Source organism: Lupinus angustifolius, unplaced genomic scaffold (genome assembly GCF_001865875.1).
Source record: "Lupinus angustifolius cultivar Tanjil unplaced genomic scaffold, LupAngTanjil_v1.0 Scaffold_244_71, whole genome shotgun sequence".
Taxonomy (NCBI): domain Eukaryota; kingdom Viridiplantae; phylum Streptophyta; class Magnoliopsida; order Fabales; family Fabaceae; genus Lupinus; species Lupinus angustifolius.
In genome coordinates this window covers 4,122-22,613 of record NW_017727302.1, presented here as the reverse complement: position 1 = coordinate 22,613, position 18,492 = coordinate 4,122, and the positions used below count along the sequence as shown (strand labels likewise).

At 28.9% G+C, this 18,492-nt stretch overlaps 1 protein-coding gene across 1 annotated transcript; it reads left to right on the top strand.

The window, feature by feature from the left end:
- The first annotated feature begins 13,907 nt into the window (after positions 1-13,907).
- On the top strand, positions 13,908-16,774 carry LOC109340776 (ubiquitin-conjugating enzyme E2-23 kDa-like). The gene is made up of 6 exons (XM_019578514.1): positions 13,908-14,118; positions 14,251-14,330; positions 14,837-14,951; positions 15,059-15,111; positions 15,214-15,342; positions 16,439-16,774. Exons 1-6 carry the CDS (start codon positions 14,075-14,077, stop codon positions 16,567-16,569), a joined length of 552 nt encoding a protein of 183 aa, XP_019434059.1. The 5' UTR covers positions 13,908-14,074; the 3' UTR covers positions 16,570-16,774.
- The last annotated feature ends 1,718 nt before the right edge of the window (positions 16,775-18,492 follow it).

Here is an 18,492-nt window from a genome sequence, read left to right as displayed (position 1 = left end):
ACTTATCATTTTGTGACTTTTGAAACACTGACGGCTTCAGCTTGTTCATGTCTTTGTTTAGTGTCTGTGGGCTATGATTAGTATTTCCGCCCTTTCTTTTTGGATTTTGTATATGTTAGTGGCGATGTAGTTTCCGCCTTTGTTGATTTAGTTTGTATAAACTAAAGATGACTTAACCGTTTATACGAATTGTGTTATTCAGGAAATTGTGAATCAGGTTAAGTTATCATTCGATAACGATAAGTTGATTTTCTGCATTTGAGTTACTTATAGTGATGTCCCGGAAAAGGAAGGTTTTAAAAAAGGAAACAATTTTATACATCCTTTCTTCAAAAAAAAAAATTTACCCATTTTTCCGCAATATTTTTAAGAAGTATTTTTTGGGGCGTTACATAAGGATGGATGAAATAAACATAACATTCATACATTGAGCTCGTGGATATGAATCTTTATGGTTTGAGTTATAACATCTTTCATCATTTGCATTTATGTATGTGAAATATATATTGTGTATTTTATGTGTGTTTGTCTGGATGTGATATTCTGTGTAATTCCACATTGTCAATGAATAATATTCATTAGATGTCTTACTCCATTTTCTTTATGTTTGTCTTCGGTTCGCATTCTTGTTCAGATAGGTTGTTCTGTAAGGATTTGGAGTTACTGCTTCTCGATGTTCCAGGAGGGGGCATGGAGGATTGATGGAGATCGACACACCTACATGGGCCCTTGTGGCTTAGAGCTGGAGATGGTTTGTGATGGTGCCACGATGAGCTTCCCATCCCATCATGCGAATTTGGAGGCTTCCTTTACTTTGCCTGATCGGAGGCCAGCACCTGTAGTGCCGTCTACTCAATCTGTGTAGGGATAGCAACAGGCACGGGCGGGCGCAGGTAATGTTTTCCTATACCCAAACCCGCAATATTTGCGGGTACCCGTGCGGATAGTGGGTATTTGTGGGTACCCAACGAGTTTTTAATTTTAATTATATATTTATATAATTTGTAATAATCAATATGTAAAAACAATTATTACATGAATAATGTGATATTTATATGATAAATTTATGATCATAGTCAAATATCTGTATTTTATTATGAAATAATAATAAAGTATATGATATAAAATCTTAAAATAATATATATATATATATATATATATATATATATATATATATATATATATATATATATATATATATATATATATATATATATATATATATATATATATATATATATATATATATATATATATATATATATATATATATATATATATATATATATATATATATATATATATATATATATATATATAAATTTAACTAAAAACTAAATATATAAATTTGCGAGTACCCGCAGGGCAGGTATCACAAAACTCGTTCTCGCCCATAAGTTATTATTGTGGGTACCCATTGCGGGTATTTCCACGGGTTCTCACATGTCAGGTTTTTTTGTCATCCTTAAGTCTGTGACTCCTCATGGACCAGCTGCAACAAGGCCATCTAGGAGGCGACGGAGCTGGGACGATGTGATCAGTTTTCCACCATGGAGGAGAGCCACTTGGCGGACCATTCCCGAACCCTATGCGGATGCAAGAGCGGGGACTAGGTCTCAGAATTCGTCCTACAACCGAAAGGAGGAGATGGAGGCCGAGAAAGAGTCGGAAGCTGAAGAGGCGGATTGTGTGGAGTTAATCTATATAAAGGACTCCATCGAGGTTGTAAACCTCTCCTCTGATTCTGAGATGGAGGAGGATCCGAGCGAGTATTTTAGCACACGCGTGGACACTAGAGCTAGCAGCTAGAAGCCATTTTCATTTCTATTTTGCTTTTTGAGTAGGGTATTTCCCGTTCTTTTAATGAAGTATTATTCAAAGATATGTTGAGTTATTTTTTGTTACCATTAGGTAAATATTTTTTATTTTCCACAATTTATGTAACTTAAAGTGATGTCCCGAAAAGGAAACGAATATAAAGAAACAAAGTTGATATTACATTATTCAAACAAAAAAATTACCCATTTATTTTGGTTTTCAAAGTAAATAACCATGTAGGAAGGCTATATTGTCATCCAGTTGATGTAGATGACATCCTTCTCTGATAGTAGTTATTTTGATTATAGGGTTAAAGGTGTCCAAATAATCAATCCCTACAGTTTAATTATAACCCTTTGCCACAAGTTCTGTCTTGTATCTTTCCACACTCCCATCTGCATGGTGTTTTACTTTGAAAACCCATTTGCAGCCTATGGCCCTTTTGTCTTTAGGTAGCTTAGTGAGAATCCAAGTATTGTTCTTTTCAAGGGCCTTTAATTCAGTATTGATGGCACCAATCCTGTGTTGATACTGAATAGCCTCATTATAACTTTGAGGCTCAACATTAGTACTAACAACAAGAATATAATTCTCGTGTTTGTAGGATAACCTTTCATAAGATAAAACTTGACATAATGAGTATCTAGTATTTTTTTTATCCTTATAAGTGTTATTAGCTCCTAAGGAACAATGATAGTCCTTAAGGTAAGTAGGAGCATTTCTTTCCCGGGTAGATCTTCTCACACTTCCATGAGTATTGTTGTTATAATCAAAGAACTTGTCATGCTCATTCATATTAGAACATTCAATATTCAATTCAGATGAGTCAGCTTGATTATTTTCAACAATGTTAGGCATTTTGTTACTGAGATTGGGATTATTGTCATGGTCAAGTATGTAATCTAAATAGTGATCCTTGACATTGAAGCCTACACTGTCATGCATTACCATTCATCAAGAAACCTACATTGAACACATGTCCATCTATTAACATATCTCTGTGTGTGTCCCTTCGTGCTTGCCTTGTTCTATCATAGTTCTTAGAACTGGTACCTCCATGAATTGAAGATCTTGATTGTCAAGAGAGATTGAGAGAAAGAAGAATGATGAAAACTTGAAGTAAAGGAATTCTTCTATTCAATTGAAAGAGTAAAAATACATTGGTTACTTTACAAATATGATGTTGCTATATATGGCAGAAAAGAACAACTAATCATAACTAACTTCTTAACTAATTAGCTAATAAAAGAAAGATTACAAGAATATGTAAACTACAAATAGAATCAGTAACAATATTATGTACAATGACATTGCTTAAGACTTAAGTAATTGACAATTGGACAAGGCTTGGAAATGATGATCAATATGCCAAGTTGGTTGACTAAGAAGACATTCCCAACTGGTATAAGCACAAAGCTTGGTGAAATGAAAGCCTTGAGGAGAATCTTGAATTGAAGTAGGTGTGTGAACTGGTTGCACAATGTTATCAGTGTGTGATTGGATTTCCAACGGATGCATAAGGAGTACCATAGTGTAATGCATCTAAGGATTGATAAATTGTATGAATTGATTCAACGGGAATGTATTGAACCATAGCCAAGGTTGCTGACTCAAAATATTTGGATGACATTTCTGTATCTGCAACACCTTCATCTACATCTGCAACACTTTCATCTGTTGCAACTTCATTCTTTAACCTGTCATGAACAGAAATATTAGGATAAGAATTTATTAAGTTTAACCCTAGTAGTCGCGACACATTTTGGTGTAATTAAGGATTGTTCATATCTCTTACTTTATTTGTTATCATATATTAATTAAAAAAATCTAATAATAACTAAAACATTGATTAATAGTAGTAATAAAATGAGTATAAATAATAATTGATGATAACAAAAATAGAAACGGGGAATAATAAAAAGAGTGGGGATTCATTACTCCAAAACTTATTCTACATTGTACTCATCAATTTTAAGAAAATTTAATGATGTAGATCTATTCACTAATTCAAATAATTGAGTTTTTCTAGAATTGATGGCTAAGATGTGAAGTAAATATTAGGTCTTAATTTTTATTTATTTGATGAGTCCCTATTGGATATCTCAAAATTTCAGCTCCATCCAATTAACCAGAAGAATGGGAAGCTATAAGTCATTACTATTCAGGTGATCTAGTGGTTTTATTAGCTTCAATATCCACTGAATCATTATGGTATAGTGATTTTGCAATTAGGTCCTTGGAGTAAGGATTTGCTTTGTTTTGGAGGTTAACAAAAACACTCGACCATTGATTAATTTAGCTCAATCCTTGGGATCGCAATTTAGACAATGAAACCCTTGACCAATAATGACCTCATCACACATTATTTTAAAAATTAGGGGCATAGTTGCAAACATATACTTTAAGGAGAGTAAAATACATGAAATAACATACTTTTATAAGATATAATATTTGTTCACATATTAACATGACTGCAATTTTAATATATTAAGCGCACACCCATATTAGCAAAGTAATATTTTTCCCATATTAATTAGTTGAAATAAAATGCGTGTACACAAGAGTTCTATGACGCCAATAGTTAATTCAGTTAATATAATTATGAGACATTTGTATGTATTTGGATTCTAACGTGACAGCATTGTTCTCCCATATAATATGTTTATATTATTACAGGATTTTAATTATTACTTTTTGCAAAACTTATTACATCATTTGATTTACCAATCCAGTGTGCACAACTCAATAATTTTAAAAAAGTTATTTTATTAGGCTAAATTATTCTTTAAAATAACAAAAATAATGTTTCAATGGTCCAAATTTTTATTTTTTCTAAATTAAATATTTTAAAAAAATAAATCATCTCACATTCCGGTCCAGTACGAGAGAGTAATCCATTTTTTCATGTATTGTTCATTTTGATTAGTTGGTAAAGTACTAAGTTCTTTTATATTTAAGTCAAATAATTTTAGGTTGTATTTTAAAAAAAAATTGAGTAGTTCATAAAATGGCATATATTATAAGGGATCTCCATTTAATACCAGATTTTAAGTTGAAAGAGGGATCCATACAAGTTTTGAAAATAGATAGAGAAGGCTGAAAAACAAGACACGTTACTTGCACTCTATTCAGAGTTTCTGAATCGCTGTGATGTAGAAGAGTGTGGGTACAACTTTGTGAAAATCTAACTATAAAGGTACCAATATTTTTTGATATACACATTCATGTGATGGATTATAAAAATAGAGACATCATATCATGGTTAACGAAAACCATAAAAAAAATAGGTTTACAATGATAGTAATATGGATAGAAAAATACCTGGGAATGACAATAGGTTTGGTTGAGTCTAGGTAATTCATTATTCAGACCTGCCCTATTATTTCATCTTTGGACTTAGATCCGCCTCAGACTCGTGTTGATACTCGCTAGGTCTACTACCCATGGATCTTCAGATACTCAACGAATATGTGGGTACCATAAATTCAAAACATTAAAAATACTTGCGAGTAATTTATATAAGAGAATAAGTTATATTCTCTCGTCACTACAATCATGTATGTGTCTCATTTAATCATTATCTATAAAAATATTTATAAACACTAAAAAATAGGACATGTATCATGATTGTACTAGGTGGAGGGGATAATTTATCCCCTCTTATGAGGAGATACAATATTCTCTTTATATAATTGTGTGTTTATTTCCTACAATCTTATATGTTATTTAGATAATCAATAAGAAAAAAATTATAAAACATAATTTAAAGTTTTAAACACATTTTACTATTTAAACATTATGATGTAAAATTAATTTAATAAGATTTGTTCAATCAACATAACATTAAATTACACATATTAACTAAAAACATAACATCACATCTCTCTTAACAATATAACATCCTTATTTAATAATATCTCATACACATTTATGTATTAACAATATAATATTATGTATTAATAATATATTTATATAGGAATGAATAGTGGGTCTAGGTACTCGTGGGTCTGGATACCTCATTGTCCAAACCCAGACTTATCCAACAGTGAGTCTTAAAATCTCGAATAACAATACCAGAGGTCCAAAAACACAGATCTAGACACGACTCGTTGTGGATATTTTTTGCAGGTACCTACGAGTTGGGGTACAATTACCAACCGTACCCACCTATAGGTACCCATCAAAATACCTACAATAAGTATCCATGAAAATAACTTATGAGTGAGTATGAGTATCATAATATCTACCTCGTGAGTACCAACATATATCTTATTTAAACATTATATTTTATACTTTATTATTATTATTATTATTTTAACATTATATTTTATCTATTTTATTATCATTTTATAATATTTTTAGTGATTGGATTATAATCATAAAATTGTCATATATATCATATTACTTGAGTAATAATTATTTTTATATATTAATTATTATAAAATATATACAAGTATAATTAAAATTGAAAACCCGTTGAGTATCCATGAATATCTGATATCTGCAAGTTACCCATAAATAGTCCAGGTATGTCCTATTTTTGTTGGCCTGGCCCCATTACTATACCTAGATGGGGTAGTACCTTTTAAAAGATTTAATATATTTTCATTATATGCCTTTAAACTACAATTAAATATATTCATTAGACAACTCAAAGTATTATGTCTACCTATTTATTTGTTGCTTAACCTAGGTCATAGAAAAGATTAGATGAATGTTACTTTTTATGTTGATATTTCTAATTTAATATAGAGCCTGGCTGTTCAGCATAAACATGTAGAATGGTTGGGAGCGTTAAAGTAGAGGTAATAACGCATCTTTCGCAGACTCTTATCATACTGCATAAATATTTTAGAGAAGCATTGGTCAAATATATCTGCAAGATCCCTTGCTTCATTACTTGGTGTTCTCAACTAGATTGAACCAGTGTGAATATATTTTATAAATATTCACCAGAAAATGGACTATATGTTTATTATAAATCAAGCTTAATTTTATACTTTTAGCATGGAAGTTATTCATGTAGTTGGGCCAGACTTCGGCATCAAGAAATGCCCAAAAGGTATAAAGAATTGTGCTGAATTGAGAAACTCTTAAGACATATACATGGTACATAAATATGCACATTAGGCCAATTAAAATTTAAATAATTATATATTTTTATTTTGCCATACAATTATTTTTTATTTAAGGTGGTGATGTGTCAATTAAAGATTGATATAAATGTACACTATTTGTGTTATACTACATATGTGCACGAATCTGCCACTAGAACATGCCCTTATTCTCTATAACTTCACATGTTATCTCTTCGATTTTGATGGATGGAAAGGAAAAGATAGGTTGATTGGGTTCTTTATCTAAATGGGGGCCACTCATTTCAATCTGTGGTAAAAGAAGCCTCATGAACACTCAACAATGTGCTTCACTCACTCTTCAAGGGTTCATTCTTGTATGAGAATGTAACTTTAACCCCACAAATCCAATATTCTCTATAAGGTTATCAAGTTGTCCAAAACGACACCAATTACTATGTTTTAAGATTATGTTTAGGATAGGTGTGACTACAAGATTATGGTTATTATAATCTATTACCATATGAATTTATGTGTGTTTGTTCCCGGAAAATTATTTTTAATATAATCTTTTTGTTTGGATTATATAAAAAAATATCACTTTTATATAAATTTTGTGGGTGGATGTGAAGTTATTTGTTTATAATAATAAGTATTTGGTGATTTTAATTTTTAAAATATAAGTCATTTTCTAATCATAAAAAGGAATAACTTTGTAATACTTTTTCATGGGGTAAACCACATTAAAGTAGAAATAAAGTATTTTCTAGTGATGTGAGATTTGATTGAATGCTTATATATACTAAAGATTAAAGATTCAATCCATGATGAAAACAATATTTATTGGAAAGATAGTTATACATCATAAAAATAATTAATTTGCTACCCACATAGTAGTGATACTCCTTATTATACCAAAAAAACCCACAATAAAGTAATAGCAATTAAAGGTAAACACCAAGTGATCATAGTACTAGGATAATAAAACAGGAAAAAATCAATCAAGTAATACTTATTTTAGTTAGCATAATTTTGTCATACCTATTTTATTCTTATTAAAATTTATATTTTCATCTTACAATATATTAATATTATCTATCTAAATTAAATTTATTTACTAATAATATAAGTTATATTTATTAAAAGTTTAATTTATATCTATATATTCTTTATTTATGTCGATATTAATATATAATAATAAAGTTATTGAATTATAAAAACCATCAACATACAAGGTATTACTTGTCAAAATTCTAATAATAAAAATATTAATAACAATATTAATAATAATAATAGCTATAACAATAATAATAATTTTAAGCCAAGGTAAAATATTCAGTATTTTTAAGGCAAACAAGAACCAACATTAAGGTGAATGCTTTCTATTGCAACCGGTTAATCATCTTTTTCACAAGTAAGGATGAGGGAAAATGAAATTTCTTACATATGAAGGCGTCATTAAGTTTTTTTGTTGCCAAAATATTGAAAACTCTCTTTTATATTTCAATTTTAAAAAAATAAGGTTATTGAGCTAAAATATTGAGTTCGATAGTCAATTAAAGATAAATGAAGATATTAGCCCTCAATCCTCATATTAAAATGGTACATCCCTAACTACACGGATCTTTATATTCTTAATTTAATTTATTAAAAAATTGATTATTATAATAAAATGTTAATTTTTTATTTTTTGTGTTGATAAGAGCTTATCTTACACATATATTAAGTAAAATAACGAAATCAAGATTATCTAGTTTTAATCTTTTTGTTTGATTTTTGTTTAAGAATTTATTTATAATCAATTAAAAGATAATTAATAGCAAAGAGACTATATTGATCATGAATTGGTTTCCTCTCTTTAGAACATAAAAGAAGATATGACACGAGTTGTCTTAAAATTTTATTAGTTTCATTAATTATGTAATTAAGATTATTTAAAAGAGATAATGTCAATTTACTTAAATGAAATTAACAACAAACATGACGCATTGGTCTTTAACTTACTTCTCACATCGAGAACATAAAAAACGACATGAGTCACGAGTAAACTATAAAAATTCATGAATTTTATTAATTACATAGTAAAGAGTGTCTAAAATGGATCATTTAAATTTAATACAAAGAGTGTCATTGGTCACAAACCAAATATGATACCACTTGTGGTCGTACTAACAAAATTTTATTAGTCAGGTTATATAATTAAGAGTATTTATAAGAAATTATTTCAATTTAATAGAATTAAGTCTTTGTAGATTTGAAAAACCTATTATACTTATTTGCAATACCCAACTTAATAAGTTCATTGAGGAAGAAGTCCTAGAATAGGACAAGAAACACAATGATAGTTAAGCATACGGAGAAAACAGAGTAAACGAGGTATAAAGCAATTGATGACAACATTATCATTATCGTAAAAGAGATTCTTAGTTACCACCATCTCGAATGATGTGTAATGATTCTTTTGAAATCATATTTCTACAAAGAAAGCTAAAATCTCATGATCAAATAAGTTTTTTGTTGGTGAATGGTGTAAAGAAGACTGGGGACTTATGATTTAGATAATGCACTCTTTATATAGAAGGGGGAAGGGGATGAACTGGGGAATAGAGTACACATTTTACATTAACTTGTTTCCCTTATAAATTGAGGTAACTTTTATTGTTTTGTTTATATAAATTTTTTTGGTTACTATCAAGGTTTTTCTTACTATGTGGTTAAAGAACTAATCACTTTCATGATGCATAGTTGTCTCTCCCAACAAGTATTGTTCCTAGAAATTAAGTCCTTGACCTTTTAGTTATCATGAGAATCTAGCTGAGTCTTACATTACTAGACCAACGCTTTGTTGGTAAAAGAATTTATTTCTATCATTAGGTGTTAGAATATGGTATAAGACATGAAAAAGAAATTTCTTGATGAATCAAGAAGTGTGAGAAATGAATGACTGAGAAATAAAGCTTAAACTATATAATATTTTATCATTAATGAATTGCTTACAAGGATTATAAGAATACCCTTTTATTCTGTTAACCAGTTAATCGATTAACTCTGTCGATTAATTGATTATCACATACAAAATTCATTTTAACAAATTGAACTAACTCACACAGTTAATCAATTAATTATAGTATTAATTGATTAACTCTTACATGATTAATCAATTAACTACAGTGTTAATCAATTAATTCTTATAAAATCTCACCTATTTTAACATGTGGTTAAGTAATTAATAAAAGTACACTTAAACATCTATAACCTATGTAATATTTTTTTGAAATTTTGTTTGATATTTCCATAGGCCAGCGAAGAAATATTACAGAATATGTAGTAATAAAAGCTAACATCATTACCATGGAAGGATAAAATTAAAGCTTAACAAATAAGTAGAAGAAAAAAATAGTTTAAAATGCAATAACCAAATTGAAACCTACAATGAGATGAATAACCAAAAATATATTTAGACATCTGAATTTTATTAAAGTTTAATTGATAATCATTAATCACCTTATTAAATTTAAATATTCATGAAATTATAAATGTTTTCATTAATTTGGAAAACTATTAATAACATTAAATTATCCGACTCTCTAGTATAATTATTATTATTATTATTATAAAGAAAATTAGTGGCTACGTGTTGTAAGTTTATCATGCCTATTGTACCCTTATTTAATTATAAAATTTATGATATTTAAAAGTAGGACCAACGGTGCTGAAATAAGATGAAATGTAACCCGAACGACTAGATCATATAAACATATCTTATCTAAATAATTTAAGAATCTATTTTAAATTTGTTTTAGTGAGAATATCTAAATCAATAATTAAATGATTAAAATTATTGAATTCCATTAGGATATTACAATTTTCATTCTTGAAACCAATGATGGCTAACTTTATATGTAAAATTTCTCATTTGAGATGTTAAAATGTAATATGAGTCATAGATAAAGCTTCTTGGTGAAGTAAGAAGTGTATGAAAGAAAACTTAAAGAAAGAAAAATGAGAAATAAAGATTGATAATATTTTCACTAAATGATTGAATTCTCATTACAAAATTGAAAGAATTGAATTACAAAGATTAGGGGAATACCTTTTATATACAACAACTAAAAACAGAATATGTTAACCAGATAACTGATTAATTCTCTTGATTAATTGACTATTGTGCAAAACAAACTGAAAAACTACCTAGTTAATCGATTAACTACAATGTTAATTGATTAATTTTATCAATTAATTGCAGTGTTAATCAACTAACTCTTACAGAATCTCACATATTCTAACATCCCTGCAAGTGGAAATGTATCCAATATTCCAAGCTTGAAATGTGTTGAACACCACGTATACTCTAATACATTTTCTTGCCGGTGAGTGATCTTGATCTCACAGCCTTGAAAAAATGAAGTAATAAGGACGCTTAACCACCATTGACAAAATATAAGCTTAACCACCATTGACAAAATATAAGCTTAACCAACCAATGCTTAACTATCTACTTGACATAAGAAAACCAACCATAATAAATGAAATAGAGAAAATGTATCTAAATCTTGATCTTAAGATGATGTTTCATGAAGAAAAATACACACTATAATGTTATATGTTTAATGAGATAAGGTAAATATCATTAGCCTCTACATAAATATCTACGTATAGTTTCTCATGCCTATTAGTTTTATTGCAACATCATTTGTTTTTATAATAATAGAGAAAAAAATATATAGATTATTATTGACTCTTTAGAAAAACAATTTAATTAAATAATAAATTATATAATAACTATATAAATATTTAGATTAATAATATAAATATTACACTTATAATATATATTACTCTCATACGTGTAAAAATGAAATTCTAATTTACTTGATTTCAATTAAATAATAAATGATATAGTAATTATATAGATATTTACATTAATAATAGAGATATTATACTGTAGATATTTCACTCATACGTGTAAAAATGAAATTCTGATTCACTTGATTTCTTTACTGGCTAATGGATAGGTAATTTGCTGGACAGGTATAAGTACAAATTTGAATCACAAAGAGGTGGGTGTGTTAATTTGCTGGACAGGTATAAGTACAACCCCATTATTTAATGATACTTTGTAAAATCACAATAAAGTAAGAATGATAATTTGGTTTCTGACATTGTAAAATCATAATAAAGTAGAGGTGATGGGTCGGTGGTAAGTTGGATTCCAAATATTTGAAATTAGGTAAGAGTTAATTTATTAACTTTAATTTATTAACTTTGTAGTTAATTGATCAAGTTAAATCTCACCTATTCTAACAAATAAGAATGATGTTATTTTTTTTGATAAATAAAATTGCATTAAAGGAGCATAAGGGGTGCCTACCCTAATACAAAAAGGAAACCAATTACAATTTGGTTACATTTAGCGATAAGCAAAATTTTGGATCCAAACACCAATTAGCGAACGACAAGGAATTATGAGAAACAAAAGAGATAAATCAAGTCCATGATCTAGTTTGAATTAAATCCAATAAGTGCACATAATTAGGAGTCTTCTGATTTTAAATAATTGAACATTTCTTTTCTTTTCAATATAAGCTTCAACTTTCAAGCTTTTTTTCTATAAACCATATTTTTTTCCAAAAAATAAAAACAGATTTTTCAATTTGCAATAAAGAGCTTTTTGTTTGCGTTTTTAAAAAAATTAATTATTCTATAAAGGTATTTTTTTAATTGAAAACACGTTTATCTTGACAACACCACTTGTGTTAATTGAACATTTCTTCTCTTTCTGTGTCTATTCTTTCTCCTCTTTATTAATTTTTTTTAAAACAAGTGCTTTTTAATATTTTTATAAAGAGAGAAATTCACTTACTTTAAGAATAAATTTTTTAAAGTTATTACTCATCCAACAATTAATCATAGCCATAAAGTTTTCCATAAAATGTCTCAATGAAACCTTATGACCAGCTTATTTTGGGTTTCATAAAGAATCATTTAATTTTTAGGGGGTGCCAAATGGTTGTGGCCATTTGATTTTAGATGAGTTCACAATTGTTATTTTTTAGCATAGTTGAGAGTTATGCTTCTTTGGATAATCTTAAACGGTTGTGTCAAGCTCATGAGGTGTTATTTTAATCAGCAAGAAATGTGATATCTTGGACAATAAAATATGAATATAATATCTATATATTGTTACTATAAAGATTTACATACTGTTATTATTTTATCCACTATTTATTTAGATTATTTTTTAGAATTAATGATAATTAAATATAAATAATTAATGATACAATGAGTCAATGACAGTATATAAAACTTATGTAATAACATTATACATTTTTTTCTAAAATATTTACATCACCGTGATAAAGATAAGTGAAGGGACCAAGAAAGAGGGAGAAGTGTTCTATAGAAATAGACTTTGACGACAAACACAAATTTTAATCTAAAATTAATTTTCCATCGAGATTTTGGTATATTTCGACTACCAGCACATAAATATTTAACACCGTACTTAAGAAAAAAAAGTAAGTACATCATCAAACGAAAGCCAAAAACAAGTTAGATAAAGAAAAAAATTAGCCAACAAATAAACAACCACAATGTGACTTGGGTCAGGTAAAGGAATATTTAGTCTAGCCGTGAATATCCTTGGTACAAAACAATTTTATTCAAACCAAGATATACATAATATAATGGGTCAGTTTTCTTTAGTATAATTTTTTTTACACCTAAGGAAATATGTATGTATCATTTGAATAATGATTGATGGAATAAAAGAATTTTAACTAATGTATTTCCTATATACATGATTAGTCCTACCAACAAATATTGTCTAATCGGGCAAAACAGTTTAATAACAAGTAAGAAGGAAGAAAAGGGTAGCATGGGAATTACATAGAAAGGAATCTTTGAAGTGCAAGGCATGTAAACATAGTGATAAATACTGGTGAAGGACCATATCGGAAATCTGCTTCTCCAATCTCCATTATTATTAATATTTATTATTTATTATATCTATCTATAGAGCCCCAAGTTTTGGTGATTGCTGTCAGAACAAATTTTGCTTCTTTCAGTTCCACAAGCAAAAGTTCTTCTTTCTCTTCTCAAATTCAAACACTCTCTTCTCTTTCTCTGAATCAATTTCACATAGAGGGAAAATCAAGGAATATCACTGAGAAGAAGAAAAAAACATGTCTTCACCAAGCAAGCGGCGAGAGATGGACTTGATGAAACTGTTAAATTCTCAACTTTTTTTTTGTTTTTTATTTTAATTTTTCATTCAATTTATAATCCTTTTCTAATTGGGTATCCTAGTTTGACCCTGGTTTCTGATTTTGATTTTTTTTATTTAATTTTTTTTTGCTAGGATGATGAGTGACTACAAGGTGGAGATGATTAATGATGGAATGCAAGAGTTTTATGTCCATTTCCATGGACCCAATGAGAGTAAATTTCAATTTCCCTGTATTTGAAAAAAAAAATTTGTTCTGATGCTCCTTGTACTAAATATTTGGGTAATTAAACATGGTTTGGTATTTTGGATAATTGATACTTGACCATATGCATTGATTTTGGCAGCTATTGATTTAGATTTGAGTGGTAACAACAAAATATTCATATGGAACTCATGCTATTTTTTTCATTTCTTGTATACTGAATTATTGATTGCTCTGTGCAATCTGTAACTGTAAGTATATTTGAGCTGCAACAAACAATATCATTGGTTCTTATTTCACAAAAACAATTTTTGTTAGTTTTCAATCGATTACCCTTTTGTTTATTTATGTTTACCATAACTGTTGCTGATCTTTAGTTTTGCTTATTGTTCTGTCCTGATTCTTGATATTAGACTGAGAATCAAATGTTTAACTTCGAGAGATTTTCTGTTCTTATATATATATGCACCTTTCTTTTTTCAATATTGTTTTCATCCATGTGGTGGCTCATTACAGGTCCTTATCAAGGAGGTGTGTGGAAAGTGAGAGTTGAGCTGCCAGATGCTTATCCTTATAAGTCTCCTTCCATTGGCTTTATCAATAAGATCTATCACCCAAATGTTGATGAAATGTAAGAATCTTCGTATTTGTGAAACTGTTTGTCATTGTTTTCCTCTTTCTGTTAATTTTAAGAATATATGTGTGTGGTATGATCATTTCGGATTACAATAATTTCAGGTCTGGATCGGTTTGTCTGGATGTTATCAATCAAACCTGGAGCCCCATGTTTGGTAAAGATCATTCTTTAATTTTTCTGAGATAATTTATGGTTTTGTTCAAATTTTCCGGTCTGACATTTTTGTTCGTATATTTCGAAATCTGTGTTCTTCCAGATCTTGTCAATGTGTTTGAGGTATTTCTACCACAGCTTCTTCTGTATCCCAATGCATCAGACCCCCTGAATGGAGAAGCTGCAGCTTTAATGATGCGTGACAAAACTGCTTATGAACTAAGGGTTAAGGGTATTAATCCTTTCTGAAATTTATTTTCTGAATACACATTTCTTGTACTAGCTGTCAAACTGAAATGTGCTTGTCCCTTGACCAGCATAACAGGCTTTGTTTGTTTTCTTCGTTGTTTTTCTTTTGTTTTTGCTAATCTGAGCTCCAATCAAAGTCGAAACCACAAGGGATACTTAAACCAACTTTTTAGAACCCTGGGTAGCAGGTGTGTGCTACAATGCACTGCACAGACATGAACAATCTCTCAAACAGTTATAAGAATTTTTTCTTGATAATTCTCAACCTCACCTGTTATCTGATTACTAATAATAAAGCTATTGCCTCTCTTATATTGACCACATGATAAACGTGACTATCTCGGGTTCTCATATGCTACTACATCTGCCTTTATCTACCACTATTGTGCAACTGCCTCTTATTATGCCATCAAATCCAGAACACAAATGCGAGTCATAGAAACTTGGATCGAGGGAGTGGATTCATCCTTTCTGTTTAAATGATTGTATTTACGGTGCATATGAGTATATACTTGCATTCTTGCAGAGTAGAAGCTTAGGTGCTGATGATTGATAGCATGCCACCTAGCTGTTTGTTATCATTATATCATGAAGGAAATAAACCCTCAACTGAGTCTATCAATGGAAGATTATCTATAACTCAAGATCGAATTATGAGGTGGTACATGTTCTCCCGGGCCCGTTTTCTTACATGATTCTGACCTATATGAATATGTGGGTCTTAGCTGTATATAAGTTGTTAAAATGTCAAACACTGATGTCCATTATCATATCTACTCAAGGTCATACCTTATCCGTAGTAAGGATTTATTTCTTCATTGTCAGAGCCAGTTCTCTCATTTCTTTACTAAGCACTTGTATGCCTCTTATTGTTAGTTTATCGCTCACATTTAATGAGTGCAGAAATTTGGAATCACCCGCCATCTATTGGCTAATATGAACTACTACCTTGTAGAAAGTATCACTTCTGATTTGTTTGGCTAGGCATGAATTCTTGTGATAACCAATTTCTGTATAACATCTGGTTTACTTTGTATTCCATAAATACTAACCTACATGTCTACGACTTCAATTTTCAGAGTACTGTGAGAAGTATGCTAAGCCTGAAGACATCGGAGCTGTGCCAGAAGAGAAATCGAGCGATGAAGAGCTAACTGAAGATGAATATGATTCTAGTGATGAACAGGTGGCTGGTAAAGCAGACCCTTAGCCTTAAAATGCAAGTCCTCAGTTTCTTCATATTATGTACATGATGATGTTCTAGTAATGTTTATTCACTTCACATTGTGTAATGAACTTTATTGCTGCTGGTAGGGGGAAAATTCCTCTTCCTGTTGTTGGTTTACTCTGTCATTGTAAATAATGTACTGTTGATTTCTGATGCAATCTTATTTCATTCAAGTGCATGGATTAAAGCTGATAGCATAGTATGATAATTTATTGGAATTATTCATAGATTAATGATTGTTCCTAAACGCAGCTATTTCCCTCCTGGGTCAGTTTGGTTTCTATTAGAAATTAGGATAAAACTAATTTTATGGATTTGATTTCCTTTACAATCATAGAAAATTAGAAAACGGTTGTGCTTAAAGTTTTTTACATTATAACTTTCATTACATATTTACATGAACTACATGAATGTAATATTTATGTACTGGTATAAAAATTTATATACAGTCAATACATTATTAATCATTTATTTGTATTACTTTTTTTAAAAGGTCAATAATAATTATACATGAATAATGTAATGACTGTATATAAAACTTATATTACTGGTCAATTAATTTTTTTCTCATAACTTCAAAAACTTAGCATTGTCAACCCACATTTACTAAAACTGTGTTTTGTTAGTATAAAAATTTATATGCATGTAGATTATTTGAATTATTTTTTTAAAAAATAAATAATAATTAAACATAAATTGTGATAGTGTCATAATTTATTTTCACTAAATAATATACAGAATGTCTCTTATATTAAAGAGGACATTTTCAATTGTTGCAACTAGCATGCTTTTAATTCAGAATTTATTCCATCCCACTTGTCTATGAACCGTGACGTTATTTCAATTCAAGTATTTAGGGATATACTTTTTTGTCTCAACAACTAGCACTTTCACCTTATGAGTTGGCAATAATTCCCAACCGTTTTTGGGTAACTCAAGTTTGATAAGTAACAATAGTGGAGTCCAAAACAAAAATGTATCTTATGTTGAAACTTATTTTGTTCATTAAAAAAGGATTACATAATTAAATTATTTGAGATTAAAGTTTCATATAGTTAAATTAGGGACCTAAGAAAAGTATGAAATCATTTAACATGCATTAAGAAGATGACCTTATAAAAATATATTTAACTCAAGTTTAAAAAGGAATAATAATCGAGTCCAAAACAAAAGTCTATTTCAAAATTTATTATAAAAATATTACATAATTAAATTATTTGAGATTAAAGTTTCATAGAGTTAAATTAGGGACCTAAATTATTTTCTCATATTGGACATACAAAATGTTAACACCGAACACTGCTCCCATGTGCATTAATACTAATTTCATAATGATATATGTTTAATATTTTTACTCGAATAATTACTATTTTTCACTGGTTAGGAAGTCAAACAACTTAGATGAATATTGTTAGGTTGAAATTCTCCCCAATATGATTGACCCTTCATTAGTGAAATATTAGGGGAGAATAAGTTTGATAATTTTCAATATTATTTTATTATAAAATATATAATTAGATTTACTTCTTTAAAAAAATTGGTGTTCCATGTGTGAGCATGTGCATCCACTCTCTATTCAATATCTTTAAATACATGGTTAAGTTTAACTGATTTATTATCACTTGTAAGAAATTAATCTTCATAAATCATACTGATAATAAAAATAATGTACGTATGTGAAATTATATAAACTAGTTTTCGATTTTCAACACCTACATATACCCTCTAATTTATATACATATATTACACTAAATCATTTTGTAACAAATCAAAAAATTGACTCTTATTGAATTATTTTGTAACAAACCAAAAAATAATAAAGAAACATTGACTTTTATACTATTTAGATTTGTCTCAACGATATGTCTATTTTATTTAAATTAATTGTATTCATTACACTTTTTG

Bases quoted from the DNA above. Each gene is read 5' to 3' on its own strand.
- LOC109340776 (XM_019578514.1), top strand. From the start codon at position 14,075: ATGTCTTCACCAAGCAAGCGGCGAGAGATGGACTTGATGAAACT. The intron at 14,331-14,836 runs GTAAATTTCAAT...GGCTCATTACAG, and splicing joins TTTCCATGGACCCAATGAGA to GTCCTTATCAAGGAGGTGTG. The intron at 15,112-15,213 runs GTAAAGATCATT...GTGTTCTTCCAG, and splicing joins AACCTGGAGCCCCATGTTTG to ATCTTGTCAATGTGTTTGAG.